Genomic DNA, 19,144 nt, shown 5'->3' on the forward strand with positions numbered 1-19,144 from the left:
GGGAAGCAGAGCGCAGAAGGGGCAGGAGGGAGGAGACCCTGGCAAACAATAGCAGGTCCCCAGGGGGGCTGCCCTTCCCCTGCTGAGGGGCCATTGTTTCCTACCTTGGGTGGCGGCCTCCCGCCCACACTCCTGCTCCTCTCCGGCACCCGGGTGCCCAGCACGTGCTCAGTGCCGTGGCGGGAGGCAGAGACCCTCTAAGGACTTCGCAGTGGCAGAAATCAGCAGATTTCCTCTCTGCCCTCCAGGCTGCCTCTCCCTGAGGCTCTAGTGGAGGTTTGCGGACTTTCTTTGCTCAGGCTCAGTCCCGCCCTGGGTCTTGCTCAGATAAGCTCATCACGTTTTCCCTCAGGGCCCTCTGTGGCCTCCGGTCCCAGCCTTCCCGGTTCAAAGGGCACCAGGCCACACCACCTATGAGGCTTAGCATTTCATTCGCTTCAATTAAATTTTCCATTAACTTGGTCTCTGGCCAGTATAGATTTTTCCCTTTAAGCTTGTCTCCAAGTTCAGATCACTCAGCCCTCAGAATCAACCTTATGACTCCCCTCTGGTCCATTTAAGTACATTTATATATTTTCTCCCCTAATGAGATGCACAGAAACCAGCCATAATTTTAATGCCTGACACCTGAACTTCGGCAGTCCTCTCAAATGTTTCTGGTTTGCCTAAGACTTTGTTCTAAGTCTACGGGTTGATTTCCTTCTGTGGAAATTTTGCCCAAATGCAATTTTGCCCAAAGTCAGCCATTTGGGATAATGAATGCCCTTCAGGTCTCAAGAGGAGAGCTGGTTCCAGAACACTTTCCATATGGTCTTTCAGCTTTGCCATGCCTCTACTCCAAGTTCTTATGGCAACTCCTAACAGGTGGGGGAGGGCGAAGGTAGGGGGCTCCTTCTGCAGCCATGCTCTGTTTCCTCAACAGCCCCACTCTTTTTGGTCTTTCTAGAACTTCAGGGAAATTAAAAGTGGTCCTCAATCAGGAAAATGTTGGAGTGACCAGAATAGAGGACACCTTGTAAGTTTGGTTCTAAATGGACATCCTGACTTTCAGGGTGGCTCATGATACTTTCCAGTATTCCTAATGCTAGGAAAGCAAGCTGCCATGTTGTGAGATGCTCTGTGGAGAGGCCCGTATGGCAAGAAACCAACAGCTCATGGGAAACCAGCAACCACATGAATAAGCTAGGAAGTGGATCCTTTCCTAGTTGAGCTTCGAGAGCCTGGTTTGAGACCTAGAGCCAGGGGACCCAGTTAAGCTGCACCTGAACTCTTGATTCACAGAAACTGAGATAATAAACGTTATTTTAAGCCACTAAGTTTTGGGGTAATTTGTCACACAGCAATAGATAACTGATACAGATGGGAAAAGGGCATTTGCTTCATTTCTCTTGACTCCACATGTCAGTTTGGAAATTACAATGATTAATTCAGTCACAGCTAGGTTGTATCTGCCATAGAATACCTGTTCAGCTCTCTGCCAGAAAGTTTATGGGATTTTTTTCAGCAAACAGTTTACTGCTTATGTATGAGACCCAGACACTACCCAGTAATAGGAGACAGTTCATGAAGTTTATCTCAGAGTGTTATATAACGACTTAACTGGAACATTGATGCATTTAACAAGAATTGTTGAATACTTACCTTGTGCTTCCTCAGTATCTACAGGACTCAAAAGAGAACATAAACATAAGCCTTGCACTGCAAAGAGGTTCAGCAAATTACTGAACATTGAAAAAATCAATTTTAAACTCCACAAAACTCAGGCCTTTTTCATGAGGTTATATTTTTCCCCTTTAGCTCAATTTTTTAAGATTTTATTTTTTTAAGTAATCTCAACACCCCACATGGGGCTCAGACTTACAACTCTGAGATCAAGAGTTGCACACTTTACTGACTGAGCCAGCCAGGCGCCCTACCTAGCTCAGTGTTTTAAAATATGTACAGATATTATAATTTAATGAATGATATAATTGGAAACACAATAAATAAATTTTCCTGAATGAAATATTGACGCCCAGGGGCAGAACTAAGATTAGGAGTCGTACCCTGGCAAATACTCCCCATCTTATGCTATAGGAACACTAGCTGGGCTTCCCCTGGACCTAGCTGTCTGAAAATACAGGAAGGCCTTTGTATTTGCTGCAGACCTGGTAGACACTCCTCTTTGAACTTTTCCATTAAAACTTTCTCAGAGGATTCTTTTTTATATATATATTTTTTATTCATTTATTTGATAGAGAGAGAGACACAGCGAGAGAGGGAACACAAGCAGGGGGAGTGGGAGAGGGAGAAGCAGGCTTCCAGCTGAGCAGGGAGCCTAGTGTGGGGCTGGATCCCAGGGTCCTGGGATCATGACCTGAGCCGAAGGCAGACACTTAACAACTGAGCCACCCAGGCGCCCCTCTCAGAGGATTCTTAACACCTGAGCTTGGTATTGATACTTTGTTCTCCTCCCAAATGACTCTCTTTCAAGCCTAACAGAACAGCGCATTTTGTTCACATGGCCTCTGGCTGTGACAGGGCGAACATAGCTCTGAGATACTCCAATCATTGACCTGCACTGGGAGACAAGCAGCTACAAGGGAATCTGGTGTAACGCACCTTCCTTCGTTGTTGTGGGGTTTTTTTGTTTGTTTGGTTTTGGTTTTTGCCTCCATCATTCCACATATTATTTAAAATACTACGTTGAGGGGTGCCCAGGTGGCTCAGTTGGTTAAGTGTCTGACTCTTGATTTTGGCTCAGGTCATGATTTCAGGGTCATGAGATCGAGCCCCGCATCGGGCTCCAGGCTCAGTGAAGAGCCTGCTTGAGATTCTCTCCCTCTCCTTCTGCCCCGGCCCTCCAAATAAATGAATAAATCTTTAAAATAAGATACCAGGTCAAACTATGCCTAATGTCTGGTGGAGCAGGCCACTCTGTGTGGGTTTTGTAAAAATGAGAGAGCTCTCTTGATGTCTGGAGTGATGGGCTCTGTCTGTCCTGTGGATATAACCCTGCAGGGATGTACCCAGAGCCCAGGGACAAGGATGAAACTCTCCTTGGGGCCAAGATAGGAAACCCTGAAGGAGAAAAGAGAATTGATATAATTGGAGTACAGTTTCTGCCTGGATTTTGCTAAATGGTGGTTGGGGTTTGTTTTGTTCTTTTACATCTTTGTGAGACGAAATGACACAGGTGTACCACAAGCCATTTATGAGCATCCATTGAGTACAGTCGGGCTTCTGAGCCGGGGGGGGGGGGGAGGCACAGGATGTACACCCTCCTGAGCAAGTGTGGGGTAATAGGGGTAATAGGATCCTACCGGCAACTGGCTTGGGAGGGAAGCAAAGGGTCAGGGAAGAGAAGACCTGGGTTCAGTCTCCTCCCCACTGTGGCCTTTCTCTGTGGCTCTGAACAAGTAGCCTTGAATTTGCGGGTTTCAGTGCATCCCAAATGGGAAAGCTCACTAAATGTTTGCTGACTAAATGGATGTTTCTATGTCAAATAACTCATGGCACTTGATAAACTCTCTTTCCTTTTAGAAACAAACAATCTGGGGTGCCTGGGTGGCTCAGTCATGATCCCAGGGTCCTGGGATCGAGCCCCACATCAGACTCTGCTCGGTGGGAAGCCTGCTTCTCCCTCTCCCACTCCCCCTGCTTGTGTTCCCTCTCTCACTGTCTCTCTCTCTGTCAAATAAATAAAATCTTAAAAAAAAAAGGAAATAAACAATCTTTCAGAAAGATAGATATTCCCTGTACAGTCATTCTCCATAGAGCTATCATATTAGATAAATTTGCAGTTCAACAAGGAAGCCGACTTGATCTCTAAAGGCTGGGTACATGGGCTTAACCATAATGGAGCACTTAGCATTTAGCAAAATCCAGGCAGAAACTGTGAATGTCTGTTCCGCCACTGGGTTCCTGGTGCCTGGCTCAAAGACCACCAGCCAAGGACGAAAACATCAAGCTTCAAAAACAAAAGTCCTTCCTCATCTCCCACCCCTACCATCTGTGTATCGAAAAAGCTACTGGAGAAAAAGTAAACAGTTTGTTCCCATCGTGTTAAAACTTCAAAGGGCAGGAAACCAATCACTAAATTAGATCTTGCAGAAGAGTTCAGCTATCACATTTGTGGTTTCCAGAGATCTCCCCTACTCTTGGTGAGCAGACAATTTGTTCTGTTGTGTTGCATAGAATTCAAGCCATAAATATTTGCTACAGATTCGTTACATCTCAGGCTCTGCTCCCCAAATCTATCCAGCAGGGAGATGAGATCTGGTCCAGATTCTTGCACTATAATGCAAAATTAAGTGCCACTGAGGATGTGTAAACATGGGTCTGGGAGAACAGATGGACGTCTCGGGATTCAGGGAAGCCTAAAAGACGGCAGGGACCCTGCTATGGAAGGTGGCCAGGCCACACTGGGGACTTTGCCTGTCGTCGTTCTTGGCTTTCTTTCACCCTTCTCACCAGTGCAGCAAACCTCCTCTTTCTCACCTGGATTTGCACACCTGCCACCTTGCCTGATCCCTCCACCCCTCTGCTCTCCATGGGCATTGGATCATCTTCGGTGGCAACACTTAATACGGGGGCGGGGGGGGGGACGGCACATTGTCCTAGTGCAAATAGACTTATTTTACTGAAAACCTGAATAAATGATACATTTCCCCAGGTGAGGACTGTGCCAGCCCACGCTTTATCATTCAAAGTGTGGTCGCCGACCAGCAGCAGCACCAATCCATCTGCGCACCTGTTAGATACGCAAACTCTCGGGCCCCACGCCAGCCCCACTGAGGCTAGAATCTGCACTTTAACAAGATGCCAGGTGGTTCCTGAGCACATTTAAGTTTGGAGAACACTGGCGAATGTTTATTTATAATTGAGGGCTTTTCTTTTCAATATTCAAAGGTAAGGTAAAATTTCCCTGTGATCATCCCGTGGTTTCTGACAGAAGCGCAAATGTTATCAAATCCACGTTTCTGCCTCCATTCTCCTAAAGCACACACCACGTGTGGCTGTCAGGTAATAGAACTAAAGGGGAATGACCGAAGTTTCTGATTTCAAGCCAAGAACTTTACCTTCCAGATGGGATTCAGGCAGCCGAGTAGGTAGTCTGGTTTTCCCCAGACATAGGACAAACATCACAGAAGAAAGTTTCTATCTGAAAGCTCTGAGGAAGGGATGTGGAAGATGTCCTCTCTCTGTTCCAATGTGACCTGCTCTATCTTGGTAGCCTCACTTTCACCTCTGGGGGGCCCCTCACTGGGGCTCCTGGGACACCTGCTGCCCAAAGCTAGCCGCTGCCACCTCCAGCTGTGACATCTTGCTCCTACTTCTCTTCTGGGTTACCGACGTCCCCCCTCATGGCCCTAACAAGTGGGCATCTACATTTGTCACCAGTAACGAGGAGGTCACTACCATTCAAGCAGTCCCTTCTACTTCTGTAGCTTTGACTTTTCAAAGTTCCTTACGAATACAACCCCACCTGACTCCTAAGGGAGCTATCTTGTAAGAGTTCCACCTGGTTCTTCAGCTGCCAAGTTCTCTACCTGGGACAGTAGTCCTTAAATCCACGCTTCTCAAACTATAATGTGTCTTCAAAACACCTGGGATCTCTTGTTAAAGAGTGTGGGAGGGCCTCTGAGCTTTTGCCTTTCTCAGGTGATGAGGTTGCTCCTGACCAGAGTTTGAGTGGCAAGACCTTAGGTTTAATTAAATCTACCACCAGAACCACCGAGAACAAATCTGTATGACCCACTAGATCAGAAAATGATGTCCATTTTCAGAAAATGATGCCCAAATCATCCATTTTTTGGCCACAAACCTTGTTTCTTTGATAGTTCCTTATGTGTCATGGTTTTTCCTTTTCTTATCGTCTGATTAAATGTCTTCTGGAAATGCTCTAATGAACATTGACAAACCCTGCAACTGTGTGGCACCAAGCCTGATCGGTTACAGCTCTAACTGAACAGCACTTGGGCAGAGAACCACCTGGTTCAAATGAGCTCAAGACTGTGCAGTCGTGTTTAGGAACGATGTGGTCCTATGGAGGGATCTGGAGCCTAAAATCAACCAAGGCCTCCATCCTTTCCCTTTTATATGTGCCCTCCTTGCCACAATAGGGGGCAGGATAAACTAAGTCTTCATTTGAAGTGATAATAATTTGATGTGTGACCTTTTAAGGGAAATTTGACAAGGCAATCCTAAAGAGGCGATGTCTTAATCTAAAGGCAAACTCTCTACTGGTGTCATCTTAGGCTCCATGGCAGATTGGTGGAAAAGATATGTGGCAAGGGGGCCACTTAGAGCCTACAGTGACATAGCTGCTGCTTCTACTTTCCCTGAGGCTCCCAGACACATGAGATGCACTGAACTCAGTTCTGCAACACCTGGGGCATGAGAAACAATGTCCACAAGGTTGGTTGATTGGGAGCAATTCATTTTTTCAAATCAGCCATGGGCTAGGGAAGGGCTCATGAAGACAATTCGAGTCATTGCTTCCAAAGCAAGGCCAGCTAGGAAGGAAAGCACCTTTTGGCTAGAAATAACTGTCCTAGTCAAGGGAAGAAGTGAGGCAGCGACATTGCTCCAGGGAAAACTCTGGAACTTCCTCCAGCATGGTGAGCTTGGGAGAGAATACGGTGGAAACCAAGGCAAGAGTTTCCTCAGTAATCACTTAAGGAAAGCTGAAGGGGGGTTCCTGGGACAGAATGTTAAAATGAAACAATTTTAGTTTCAGTTTTCGTTGAGGCTGCAAGACAACAGACACCCCAAGGTAAAGTATGCACATCTTGCAAAAAAAAAAAAAAAAAAAGACGGTGGAAAGCCAGTTTTATACCTATAGGTGACCACCTACATCCAGCCTGCAAAAGGAATGTAGAGGTTGAGAAACAGGTTGACTAGAAGATGAATTATGGAGAGAATTGTCTAGTGTATTACGAAGGGCTTCAATGTGGCCATGTAACTAGCTTGATATCTGTCCCCGGAGCTTGAGAGACCCAGTGGATTACTGTTTGATTCCCATGGGAAATCTAAAAGTCTGACTACTCTGATGGCAGAACAAAAGAGAGGTGACTGCAAGGTTCAGCTGCATGCGCAGAATTTGTTTGGGCAAAGGATGTGTAGTGTTTGTCAGGGACCAGATGTGGGCCATCAGAAGAGAGAGCTAAAGTAAGATCTTTGGGGCACCTGGATAGCTCAGTTGGTTAAGCATCTGACTCTTGATTTCAGCTCAGGTCATGATTTCAGGGTTGTAAGATTGAGCCCCGTGAAAAGCCTGCTTGGGATTCTCTCTCTCCCTCTCCCTCTGCCCCTCTCCTCCTCCCTCCCCACTCTCTAAAAAAAAGTAAGATCATCTTAGATTCTTTCTGTGGGACTGTCTGGTGGCACAAGGGGGCCTCTGCAGAAAGAAGCTAGAGATCTACCTGCAGACTTGGGGCTGTGGAAGGAAGTGACCAGGTAACCAGCTAGAGAAGAATTATATTTGTCCATGTCAGGGAAAGTGCAGGTGAGAGATGGCAGAGTCACCAAAGTGCCCATGTAAGAGCCCTTAAGATGAAGAATCAGCTTTAAACACCCACCAGGACTTGGGAGTATGATGCCAACTCACAGCAGGATTAGTCAGGTAAAAACTCTCCTACCTCTTGCCTCTCCTGTCCTCTTACTCTGGTCATGAAGGATTCGAAATCATTATTAGCTAGATATGGGAGGGGGGCAAAAACACAAGGTTAGGTGTGAGGTGGAGAGAAGCCAACTGGCCTGAAGCAGGTCTGAACTGGGAATGGGGAGAAGTTACATCTTTGATTGAAATTTAAAGTTTGATTATTACACTGACCCAGATATATTAATTATTGACTAGAGAATGTTTTGTTACCTGAAAGGAACAAGAAAAGTCACAAGATTTGTCCAAAATTTCATCCATGGATAGGAATGAAGTGGTCCCACAGGATATATTTAAAGAAGAATGGGAGACATGAATTATGTGGCTTTATGATTATATCCTATGGGTCATTGCTTGTTCAATGTAACGGTGATTCAGTGGATTGCAAAGTGAAATCAGACCATTCTGCTATTCTCGTTGCAAGATTCACTAGAAGATTCGTTAGCTTTAGGATATGTTCCTGAGTCAGCTAAGGCTTATTCATACTGTCAGAACCAGAAGGAGCACTGTGCATAAGCAACCCCAACACCTCATTTAGGAAATGGAGGTCCAGAGATAAGAAAAGATTTTCCCAAGCTTGCACATATAGAGACATCAAAAACAAACAAACGAAACAAAACAAAAACAAAAACCACAAATGTATATAGGATCTGCTCACATAGACCATATTTAATTAGATAGCTTTCATTGTGAAGGCCAAATTTCTTCCTGATTCCCAGGTCTCAGGGAGATTAATGTAAAATTATAAACAGGGTTCTTGACAGTATCTAAAAAAAAATTTATGCTAAGAATCTAGATTTATCCTTCCCTGCTGTCCTCTTAAGTTTAAAATATAGCCACTCTTACTATAAACATCTTTTTGTTGAAGACTCTAAGCCTATCTGTGAGCACATACCTGCAAATGTATTCATTTTTCATTATCTGTAGTGGTCACTCAATACCTCAAAAATTTTCCCAAGCTCATGTATCTGTCTTATGACAACACAAGATGTCACATGGTGCTTGGAATAGAAGAGTGTTCAGCAAATGTTTGTAGAATGACATAATGACTTGATTCCAGTTTCACTGGCTATGTGTTCTTTATATATCAACAATACTGCTTCCAGAGAAAGAAAAAAGGCAACATTTCTGGTCATTCTTGGGGACCTGGAATCCAGAGCCTAGAGTCATGTTAACTTTTTATGGATTTCCATAACTCAGGGCTGCTAAGTGGAGGTACCTAGCCCTTGAGCACACAACATGTGGCCCTATATGCCCTTACTGACCTTCCCACCAGCTTTCCTATGCTGAACTACTCTGCAACAAAAGGCACTCAGCCCTGGGATCACTTTTCATCCTGTGATGAGAGAGAAACACTAACTCTTATTGAAAAACATATTTGATTCATGGCCTGGTCAAATCCCTGTAGCAATAGACACTCTGTTTATTGACACGGGTGGGTATCTGAGGCCCCCAGGCATAGATGAACATAATCCATTTCTTAGCCCTAGTTTCTTCAGGATGTCTTAGTTTCTTAGTGTCATAGTCTTTCAATGACTCAACAATGATAGATAAGTGCCCAAGAGTCTAAATTAGAGGAGAGTGAAGAAAGTAATTCATTATATGTGATGTGGCCTCATTGTCTAAATTCCAGTAACATAAGCCTAAAACTCTAACATCAGCTCTCAGTAGCTGGAGCAATCTCTTGCCACTGCAGCCTGGGTGGAGACTGTCTAGGTACCCTCAGTTCTGGCCGTTCCTGACCTCTGCTGGGGTGGGGACTGGCAGAGAGGCAGCCTGGGAGCCTCCAGCAGGAGAACCCTCGGGAGCTCCCAGGAGGGCAGGAACACCTGGGACCACCTCAGGCACAGGGAAGACAGACGGACAGAGCCTACCTGACTCCATCCTGCCTTCCTTCTTGTCCTGGGCTTCCTCAGAGCCACCGGAGCCCCTAGGGAAGGGCTGGTGGCTGAAGAGGTCATCACACAGGAGGCTTCGGCACAGCTTGGCGAGGAAGCGGAGGACGTAGCCGACGCTGTTCACCACAGGCAGGCTCCGCAGGTGCTGTTTCCCATCAAAGGACGCCGAGACTGGAAAGCCACAGAGCGAGCAACTCAGAGTGGGGCACAGCAAAGCCACAGGTCCGTGGGAGGAGGTTTTCGTTTGTCCAGCTGTGCTTTGTTTTTAACTAAGCTTTATTCGGATTTCACCTGTTTCTCCGCTCAATGCCCTGTTTGTGTTCCAGGATCTCATCAGGAGCCCACCCCGGGTTTAGTTGCCTTAGTCTCCTCTGGCTTGGGACTGGTTCCCGGTCTTCCCTTGTTTCGCATAACCTTGACAGTTTTGAAGAGTACCGGTCAGGTATTTTGTAAAATGTCCCTCAGTTTGGGTTTGTCTGATGTTTTTCTCATGATCTGACTGGGGTTAAGGTTTTGGGGGAAGAAGTGAAGTGCCCCTCTCATCACATCAGATCAGGGGTACGTGATGTCCGCATGACAACACTGGGATGTCAGCCTTCATCACCTGGCCACATGGGGTTTGCTGCATTTCTCCACTGTACTCTCCATATTCCATTCCTTGGAAATAGGTCAAAAGGTCGTGCCCACACTCAAGGGCGGTGGAGGGATTAAGCTCTACCTCCTGAGGAGGGGAGAGTCTCTGTATCATTTGGAATTCTTCTATAAGAAAGAATTGTCCGTTCTCCTTCCTTCCTTCCTCCCTTCATTTATTAATATCAGTATAGACACAATATATTTATTTTGTACTGTGGGTTATCTAATATTATGTTATTTATTTTGTTGTTCAAATTGTTCCATCTTTTGTCTCTGGGACTTTCAGTGTCCTGTGTCCCTATGACATGCCTCCATTTTTTTTTTTTTAGCAACTTTTTGGTTACTGAAGCTTCAATATGTTTCAGATTCATCTTATATTTTCCCTGCCCTGCCCTAAAATCAGCTTTTTCTCCAACAGCCCCGGTTCCTTGTTACTAAAGAATGATATTTAGAAACCAGGATTTGGGCACTGGATATGCTCATTGCTACTGGGGTGTCAGTAGCTCTGGATCTTTTCAGTGGAGAGAGCTAAGAAAGATGTGCATGTATACAATCCTATTAAGATTATGTCTCTATCCTTCTGTCTATATCTATACATATATATATAGAGAGAGAGAGAGAGAGAGAGAGATGGATAGAGCTAGGTCAATCAATAGATTGATAGGTAGGTCTAGATCTAGATAGAGATATCCAAATAAACCTGAGTTCATGCTGAGGTCTCTAGCTCTAATCCAGCATCACAGAACTCAGGGTTCTTTCTACTCTTCTGGGGAGGAAGCTTTAAAAAGAACAATAATCTCTCCATAGTGATTCTAGATGAAATTTGATTTCTACAGCATTACCAGAACTTAGAAGAAACATGTTTCTTCCAGCATGTTCCTTTCTGTAATTGTCCTCACAGCCTCTCTCACCCCATGAAGCTTGCATACCAGCTCCACTGTGAGGAACACAGGAGCAGACCCTAAAAGGATATTTTGCTCCCAGCTAGGCCTCAGCTACTCATTGTCAACACCTAGAGGGCAGCCCTGTTTCTCATGTTTTATCTCCCAAAGGCAGGCACATGGCAGGGGCTGGGGCAGGGGCAATACCAGAGCTAGTTTTGATTTTAGAACTAAAACAAAACAAAATATTTTAATTAGAAATCAAAAGAATCCATTTTTGTGTGTGTATATAGCTCTTTATAGTTTGACAAGAGCATTCATATCCATCACCTCATTCAGGCCGCCTAACTATCTGGTGAGGACAGTAGACAAGAGGTTATTACCCCATGTTACAGAGGAGGAAATTGAGAAGAGGGCACAGAGCAGTTTTTCTGGCTCACGTGGCTTCTAAGTGGCACTTACCTGTCACGTTAATACTGCGGGTGACTCTGTTCGGGAGAGCCGGCAAAGAGCTGCCCACGTGCTCACTAAGGGGTTTATCATAGCCACTCAGACACTCTGGAAATTCCCTCTTAGTGTGAGCATTGCTGTTGGCCTCCGGTATTTTAGAAGACCTAGTGTGATGGAAACCGCACCCATAGCAGTAGAGTCTGGGTCATCGGGTCTGCCCCATAGATCAGTGTGCATACACTCCCAGAGGTGCCTGCAAGGGCCACCTCCTAGAAGCAGACGTGGCATCTGTGACACCATAAGGTCTACCCCTCTGGGATAGTGTGGCTCAGGCAGAGCCTGAGGGTTATGGGGTACTGCAATACTGCTCCTTTAGCCTTCGGGGTGGCCCTGGGCCCACCCATGACAGTCTGGTTCCTTTAGCCCACTCCGCCAGCACCAACGTCACCGTTTTCTGTATTGTGCCATGGGAACGTTGAGAAAGCAGTGCCCTAAGGATTAGGTTCTAAGTACAGAGTGGGGGAGTCTAACTATTTCTCCTGGAGTGCCCCCCTGAGCTTGGTGCTAGCTTCGTGCTAGCTATCACAGCCTCGCTGAGCTTCCATATCACCATCAGTAATGTGAAAGACCACCTTGGCACTTTGTGACCTCAAGGAGGCAGCATGAGGAGTCCCCCAGTGCTACTGCATTCTCCAAGACACTAAGACCAAGGGCTCAGCTCTGGGAATCCCTCAGCCAAGGGAAAGTTGGCAGCAGGGCTCTGCCCAGGCTTGTGTTGGTGCCAGGCACTGCAAAACCTGCTCCCAGTGCCAAGGCCCTGAGGCCACTGAAACGCGGAGCAAGAGAGCAGGGAAAATGGGGTTGGCTCTCCCAGCTTAGGGAGAGGGAACACAAAAAACTCAGATGGGATTAGCTCAAGAACGTGGGCACACAGTACAGGAAGAGCTTTCTCTTAGCACCATGTCAGTGTCTTGAGCCCTGCTACTCAGCAAGGAAAAGGACAAGGCCTTCAACCTCAGAGGGCAGCCCAGGTTTGAGAACCTGGCTCTCAGACAAAAATCGGGGGAAGAATGGCCAGCGGGCTCTCAGAAGGCTGACAACAAGACTCTCCTCCTGGCCTCTCTTGGTGCAGTACTTCTTCCTCCCATCTCTGCTTCTGCTAAAGTTTCTTAAAAGTCACCCTGGGTCAGACACACGCACCTGGACCTTGCCAAGTTCTATTTTAATCAGTTACCAGCCAGTCAGACCCAGCTTCCTGCTCAGAGGGAGCTCCAGAAGGTGGGCAGAACCAATCACAGCTGGGGAAGCTGTGTTGGACAACCTCCCCACCCCAAGCCCTGTGGATTGAGGGTTAAATAAAATGCCCAGCGACATTAGAGGCCCCCCTCCGGTCCCCTCTCTTAGACAGCAGGCAGGGTCATTCATCTGTACCACCCCCATTGCTGGGGAATCTTCCCCCTATTCCCTGGTAATATGGAGGCCATGCCCTTGATACTGGGCCAAAGAAGACACCAGTCTGTCCCCTTGGAATTAAGACATCTTGCAAAGACCTGGTGCTCCAGGGCTTAAGGGCAGGTGGTGACAACAATTGTGTAGAGAGCCTCGGGGAGGGTGGAAAGAACCTCTGCAGGCAAACATTTGAAGGGGGCAGAGCTCCCAACTCTGCCTCTCACTTGGGATGATGCTGCCACTCCCACTGGAAGCTGCTGGGGCAGGGCTGAAACTGGAGGACGGTGACAACGGGAGAAGGGACTGACCCTGAAGCATCTTTTAAAAAAGACAACAGCCCAGCCCTTGAGAGGTCCTTGGGACCATGAGCTTCCCCACTGCTCATGGTGCCATGAAGAAAGAATGAGGCAGAGTACAGGAGAATAGATGGTGACAAGGGATGATATTTTAGACAGAGTGGTCAGAATAAGGCTCTTGGATAAGGCGCCATTTGAGTAGAAACCTGAAGAAAGTCGAGGAGCAAGTCACACTTGGATAGCTGGGGTAAGAGCATTCCAGACAGAAGAGCAGGTACAAAGACCCTGAGGCAGGGTGTGGTTCGGAGGGAACAGCAAGGAGGTCACCATAGCTGCAGCAGAGTGGGGACTCAAGAGGAGTGACCAGGAGATCAAAGAGATAGCTGGAGCCAGGTCACTTAGGACCTCTGGGTCCTCCTAAGGACATGGGCTTTCTCTTGGAGTGACATGAGAACCACTGAGGGTGTAGGGCAGAGGAGGGGCATGATCTGACTTCGACTTTTAAAGAACCAGAGTGGTTGCTGTGAGTGGTGAAATGTGGCTGGATTCTGAATATATTTTAAAGTTAGAGCAATAGGATTTACTGATGAGCTGGAAGTGGGGGGTAGTGAAAGAGGATTCAGATGTTGTCTTCTTGTCCGGGTCCGGAAGCCTTTTCTCCTCAAGCCCAGAGAAAGGCCTCCAGCACACAGGCTCATTTAAAGCCCCTGGAGATCAGCAGATGGAAGACAGACTCTGGCTACAACCACAGTCCCGCCAAGCCTGATTATGGCTTCTTTCTTCTTCAGAGAGACACCCATGCCCTCCTCATACAACCTGCCCCAGGGCCTTACCTGACACCATCTCGCCACCATAGCCCTGTTTGACCAGGGAGAAGACCAGCTTCTGCTGGTGGGCACAGTCGATGCACGCTTGTACGGCTTGCTGCAAGACCGCCGATGGCCTCTCAGGCCCAAAGCGCTCGGGGAGCTGCTGCAGCTTCCTCCTCTCCAGGTACGGCCCTGTGTTGGCTTGCTTGTTGACGTACAGGCAGACTGTGGAAACAAAGACCCACAAAGCCCTCAGCATCGGTCACATCAGACCAGCGGGCTGTTCCTGTGTGTGCGGGATGGGGAGGCTCAGCCATGCCCCCTTGGCCCTCACCTTGAGAAAGCTGAAACAAACAAAGGTGGGACTGATTCCTCCCAACTTGAAAAGTACAAGAGGCAAAAGAGCCCATCACTCCCAACTTCCAGGGCTCGCTCTCAAGAGAACCCTTGGTTGGAAACAGATAGACAGGTGGGTCCCCTCAGATGTAGTCAAATCGGAATTGCAGACAATTATGGAGGTCCATGTGGACCATGTGTATAAATGTATTTCCATACTGGGCATGTACACATACAAAATCTTCCCTCCTCCTCCAAAGGAGCTGTTAAGCTACACATAATGTTTGCCAATTTTTTTTTTGTTAATTTTCAGTGAATAAAAAAATTAAGATGATGCTGATTACACCAAACACTACCTACTCAATGAATTTCTAAAGAGAGTGTTATTTATAATCTCAGAGATATTAAGTACTCAGCTGCCCATTTAGGTGAGCCCAACCAATGGTCCTCACACTTTTAAAGTCACACACCCCATCGGTATATTTGAGCACATGTCCCAAAATGTGTTTATTTATTTATATACATAAATATATACATTATTGACTGTTTTAATATATTGCATGCATTTTAAAACATAATCAAGAAATAGGAAATTTTAAAGGATGAGACAAAAATAAATATTAATGGTAGGTGTCACATTTTCTTCCCTATGGCAACGACTCCTCATCTATCCCCCCCATCCCAGGTTATGAGGATCTTACCTTGGGGGTCACTAGGGCAAAGGAGCGTTCAAAAGGGACTTGAAGAAGAGACCAGTAGGATATGGGAAGGATTAAACAGTAACAACAAAGGTGAAGAAAGTTAGTTTTTATTGAGCCCCTACTCTATTCCAGGCACTTCCTGTATTTTCTCTTGTTTGACTCTCAAGACAAGCCTGGGAGTGGGATATGATTACTTCCTTCACTAATGAAGAAACTAATGAAGAAATGAGGCTTAACAGTTGGATGGCTGCTCTAAAGTCTAAAGGGTATTTAGGGGTGCAACAGGGATTTGGACTCAAGTCTTTCTGCTGTCAGAGTCTGTGCTCTTTCCACTCCACCAGGCTGCCTTCTCTTGTACTCATCCCAGATGATTAAGGAAATCTAATCAGTAAGAGACCTTCATGCCGGGCACTGTGCTAGGTAGGCTCTACAGATTCGCGCGATCCCTGGCTTCACAGAGCTTGGGGCCCCACTGGGAAGGCGGAGCTACTCAGAGCACTAGAGGAAGCCAGGTCGGACTGCCACTTCAAGTCACACTGGGGAGGTGCTAGGAGGGCCGATCCTGAGGACCCTGGCAGGGAAGTCAGGGAAGGCCTTCTGGAGCAAAGTATGCCTGAACTGAGATGCAAGGGACGAGAAGGGTGACCAGAGAGGAGATCATTCCAGATAGAGGGAAGGCAATATGTTGAAATGCTATGGGGGGCTCTAGGGACTGAGAGGAGAGCAATGAACTGCAGGGCTCTGTTGGCCACATAAACAAGTTTGGTTTTTACCTAAGAGCAATGGGAGGGAAAGTGAAGGGATTCAAGTGGGATGGGAGTAGGGGTGGCTTGTGAAGAGGGGGACAGTGTATGTGTGTGTGTGTGTGTGTGTGAGAGAGAGAGAGAGAGAGAGAGAGCAATGCCATCCTACTGCTGGTACTCTGATGATAGAAATGTTTGTTGGTGGACACCCCGTAAGAAAGACTGGACTGAATTCTACTCTGATTGGATTGGAGACACCAGGTGGGATTAAGGGAGGTTAGGGTCCTTAGGAGATCTGGAAGCACAAACACAGGGTCGGAAGCTCTTCAAGGTAAGCAGGCTCACTCCTGGTGCAAAGTAAACATGGCTCTGAAAAGAAAACACTGGGCCACCAAACCATCTTTTCTAGTCCCACCCCAAGGCAACCAGGTGAACCCGAGATGCCCTGAAAACCAAGTTTCAAGTAATCCTATCTGTGAGACACTTAAGCTAATGTTCTCAGAGAATTTGGTCGTCCTCCCTGCTGTCTAGCTAACAACTAAATCCTTCATTAGAGCTATCTCAGTGGCAGCTCTCCAGTTCACAGAGTAACTGCTAGATGGCAGGCTGGCCATCACAGCCTTAGAGGTCATTCAGCTGACCTACCTGTCAGAGCCTGTGGGACCGCCAAGCTGGGTATGGTGGCTGCATCCTGAGGGATGGAGCTGAGGTCGGGCTCCGGTGTGCTTCGCGGAGGTGAGAGGGCTAAAGGAGTCATAAGAACCCGAGACTTGAGCTGCAAGACAGAGCCCATTTGGTCAAGGAAAATCTGGAAATGCTCTCTACACTTGCCCCCAATTTTTCCTGGATATCAGTTAACCATTTCTCCTCTATCATGTTTCCACACCTTTCTATTATTCAGCTAAGGGGCTGAGCTTCAGATTCAAGCTCATGATCAAGATTCATGTTTGGGGTCAAATTCAGAGATCAGCTCTGCACCCCACCCTTACAGTGGAGCCACCCAGGAAATGACTGGCAGTGAGTGTGGGAATACAAGAGGTATGAACAGTTGAAGACTATGAGCCTTCTGAGTGCAGAATGCACGGTAGGGGACAGTTCCCAGGCTTCGAATCCCTAGAATCCTATGGACAGGGCTTTTCTGACAGCTACCCAGGGACCAATTCCGAAGCCCTCCTTAATCTCTGCTGAGCTTTCAGCTCACAAAGATCACCGGATCCTGCTAGAAAAGAAAGCAGAAACCGTTCCTCCAAGGGGCTGCCATACTGCTCAGTGTTTATTTCCTACAGCAGAAACTGTCAAGGGTAGCCCGAGTGTGGACATGAGTGTATTCTCTGGTGGTGAGAAGCAGCTGCCTTGAAGGACTCATTTGAAATCACAGATGAGGAGCTGAAATTTGCTGTTATGGAATAAGATGGGGATGACTGGTTGGTTGATTGTGTCAATGCCAAGAAGTCACTCTCCATACCAACGTTTGACAGAAAATTGTCTAATCCTTGTTCTCCACCAAAAAATAATGAATAGTTCAGTCACTTCATCTCTTCACCACTGACCTGTGTCTGTTCTCTACTCCAGACCGATTAAATCATTCTTTGGGAGTGGGACCAAGGCATCAGGAGTTTTAAAAGGTACTCAGATGATTCTAATACGTAGTTAAGGTTGAGGCCACTGCTCCGCTGCTTTTCAAATTTAAGGTGCAATCAGTCACCTGGGGGCCCTATTAAAATATAGATTCTGATTCAGGAATTCTGGGGTGGGGCCTGAGATTCTGCATTTCTGACAAGCTTCTAGGCAGTGCTGATGCTGCTAGTCCATGAACCACACTTTGAGTAGCAAGGCTGTGCATTCTGTTGTTAATATATATGCAGACCCCACCCCCCTATATTGAATCATCAGTATAGAGTTGATATTTAAGGCCATGATAATGGGTGAGTTCATCAGAGAATAACAGAAGGAGTACAGATGGAGAAGAGAAAAATCAAGCACTGAGCCCTGCAAGACTCCAACGTGAAGAGTTGGAGAGATGAGGAGGAACCAGCAAAAGAAACCAGGAAGGACATCCAGTGGGGTAGAAAGAAAACTGGGAGAGTGTGGTCTTTTGGGAGCCAAACAGAGAAAGTGTTTCATGAAGGAGAGAGTGGTCAGCCATGTCAAAACCTCTGATCAAGGAAGACTAGAAGTGGTCTTTAGATGTAGCAACTTCTCAGCAAGAGAGGTGGTAGTGCAAAGGGTGGGATGAGAACCTGATTGGAATTAGCTCAAGAAATAACGGGAAGGGAAGCATTGGGATCAGGAGTTAAAGTCAAGTCTTTCAAGGGGATTGTCTGAAAGGGGAGCCAAAAATTAGCCATAGCAAGGAAGAAAAGTCAGATCAAGTAATTTTTGCCCCACAATGAGATATCACCTCACACCCATTAGGATAGCTACTATCAAAAACAAATAGGGGGGCGCCTGGGTGGCTCAGTTGGTTAAGCGACTGCCTTCGGCTCAGGTCATGATCCTGGAGTCCCGGGATCGAGTCCCACATCGGGCTCCCTGCTCAGCAGGGAGTCTGCTTCTCCCTCTCCCGCTCCCCCCTCTTGTGCTCTTTCTCTCTCTCACTCTCTCTCTCAAATAAATAAATAAAATCTTTAAAAAAAAAAAAAAAACAAATAGGGCGCCTGGGTGGCTCAGTTGGTTAAGTGTCTGCCTTTAGCTCAAGTCATGATCCCGGGGTCCTGGGATCGAGTCCCGCATCGGGCTCCCTGCTCTGCGGGGAGCCTGCTTCTCCCTCTGCCTCTCTCTCTCTCTCTCTCTGTCTCTCATGAATAAATAAATAAATAAAATCTTTAAAAAAAAATAAATTAAAAATAATAAGTGTTGGCGAGGATGTGGAGAAATCAGAACCCTTGTGCGCTGTTGGCAGGAATGTAAAAAGGTGCAGTATAGCAGTTCCTAAGAAATTTAAAATAGAATTACCCGGCAATTCCACTTCTGGGTCTACATCCAAAAGAACTGAAGGCAGAATCTCCAAGAGGTGTTTGTACAGCCCTCTGCCCATAGCAGCACTAGTCACAGTCGGCCACAAGACCGCGGCTACCAACGTCCACTGACGGGTGGGTGGGTAGACGTAAGGCGGTATATACATGAAGGAATATTACTCAGCCTTAAAGAGGAAGGGAATTCTGGCACATGCTACAACATGGAGGAGCCTGGAACATATTTGCTAAGTGAAATAAGCCAGTCACAAAAAGACAAATACTGCATGATTCCACTAATTTAAGGTACCTAGAAGAGTCAAGTTCATTGAAACAGAAAGTAGAATAGTGT

General features: G+C 46.7%; 1 protein-coding gene across 12 annotated transcripts in view; it reads right to left on the reverse strand.

The window, feature by feature from the left end:
- Positions 1-19,144, reverse strand: part of SCML4 (Scm polycomb group protein like 4) — a 111,998-nt gene that overhangs the window by 30,699 nt on the left and 62,155 nt on the right. For 8 of the 12 annotated variants that reach the window (XR_014147879.1, XR_014147875.1, XR_014147873.1 and 5 more), the window contains 3 exons: positions 16,484-16,613; positions 14,083-14,283; positions 9,517-9,711 (listed from right to left, as the gene is read on the reverse strand). Coding sequence is in view for 2 of the 12 variants with exons in the window: in XM_081828756.1 (XP_081684882.1) it covers positions 9,517-9,711; positions 14,083-14,283; positions 16,484-16,613 (526 nt within the window). In the remaining 10 variants the exon portion in view is untranslated. The remainder of the gene's footprint in view (positions 1-9,516; positions 9,712-14,082; positions 14,284-16,483; positions 16,614-19,144) is intronic. The other 4 variants (XR_014147881.1, XR_014147878.1, XR_014147880.1 and 1 more) reach the window with 1 other exon arrangement.

This window comes from Leptonychotes weddellii, chromosome 8 (assembly GCF_054177405.1).
Source record: "Leptonychotes weddellii isolate Sample4059 chromosome 8, ASM5417740v2, whole genome shotgun sequence".
In the NCBI taxonomy this organism is placed as follows: Eukaryota; Metazoa; Chordata; class Mammalia; order Carnivora; family Phocidae; genus Leptonychotes; species Leptonychotes weddellii.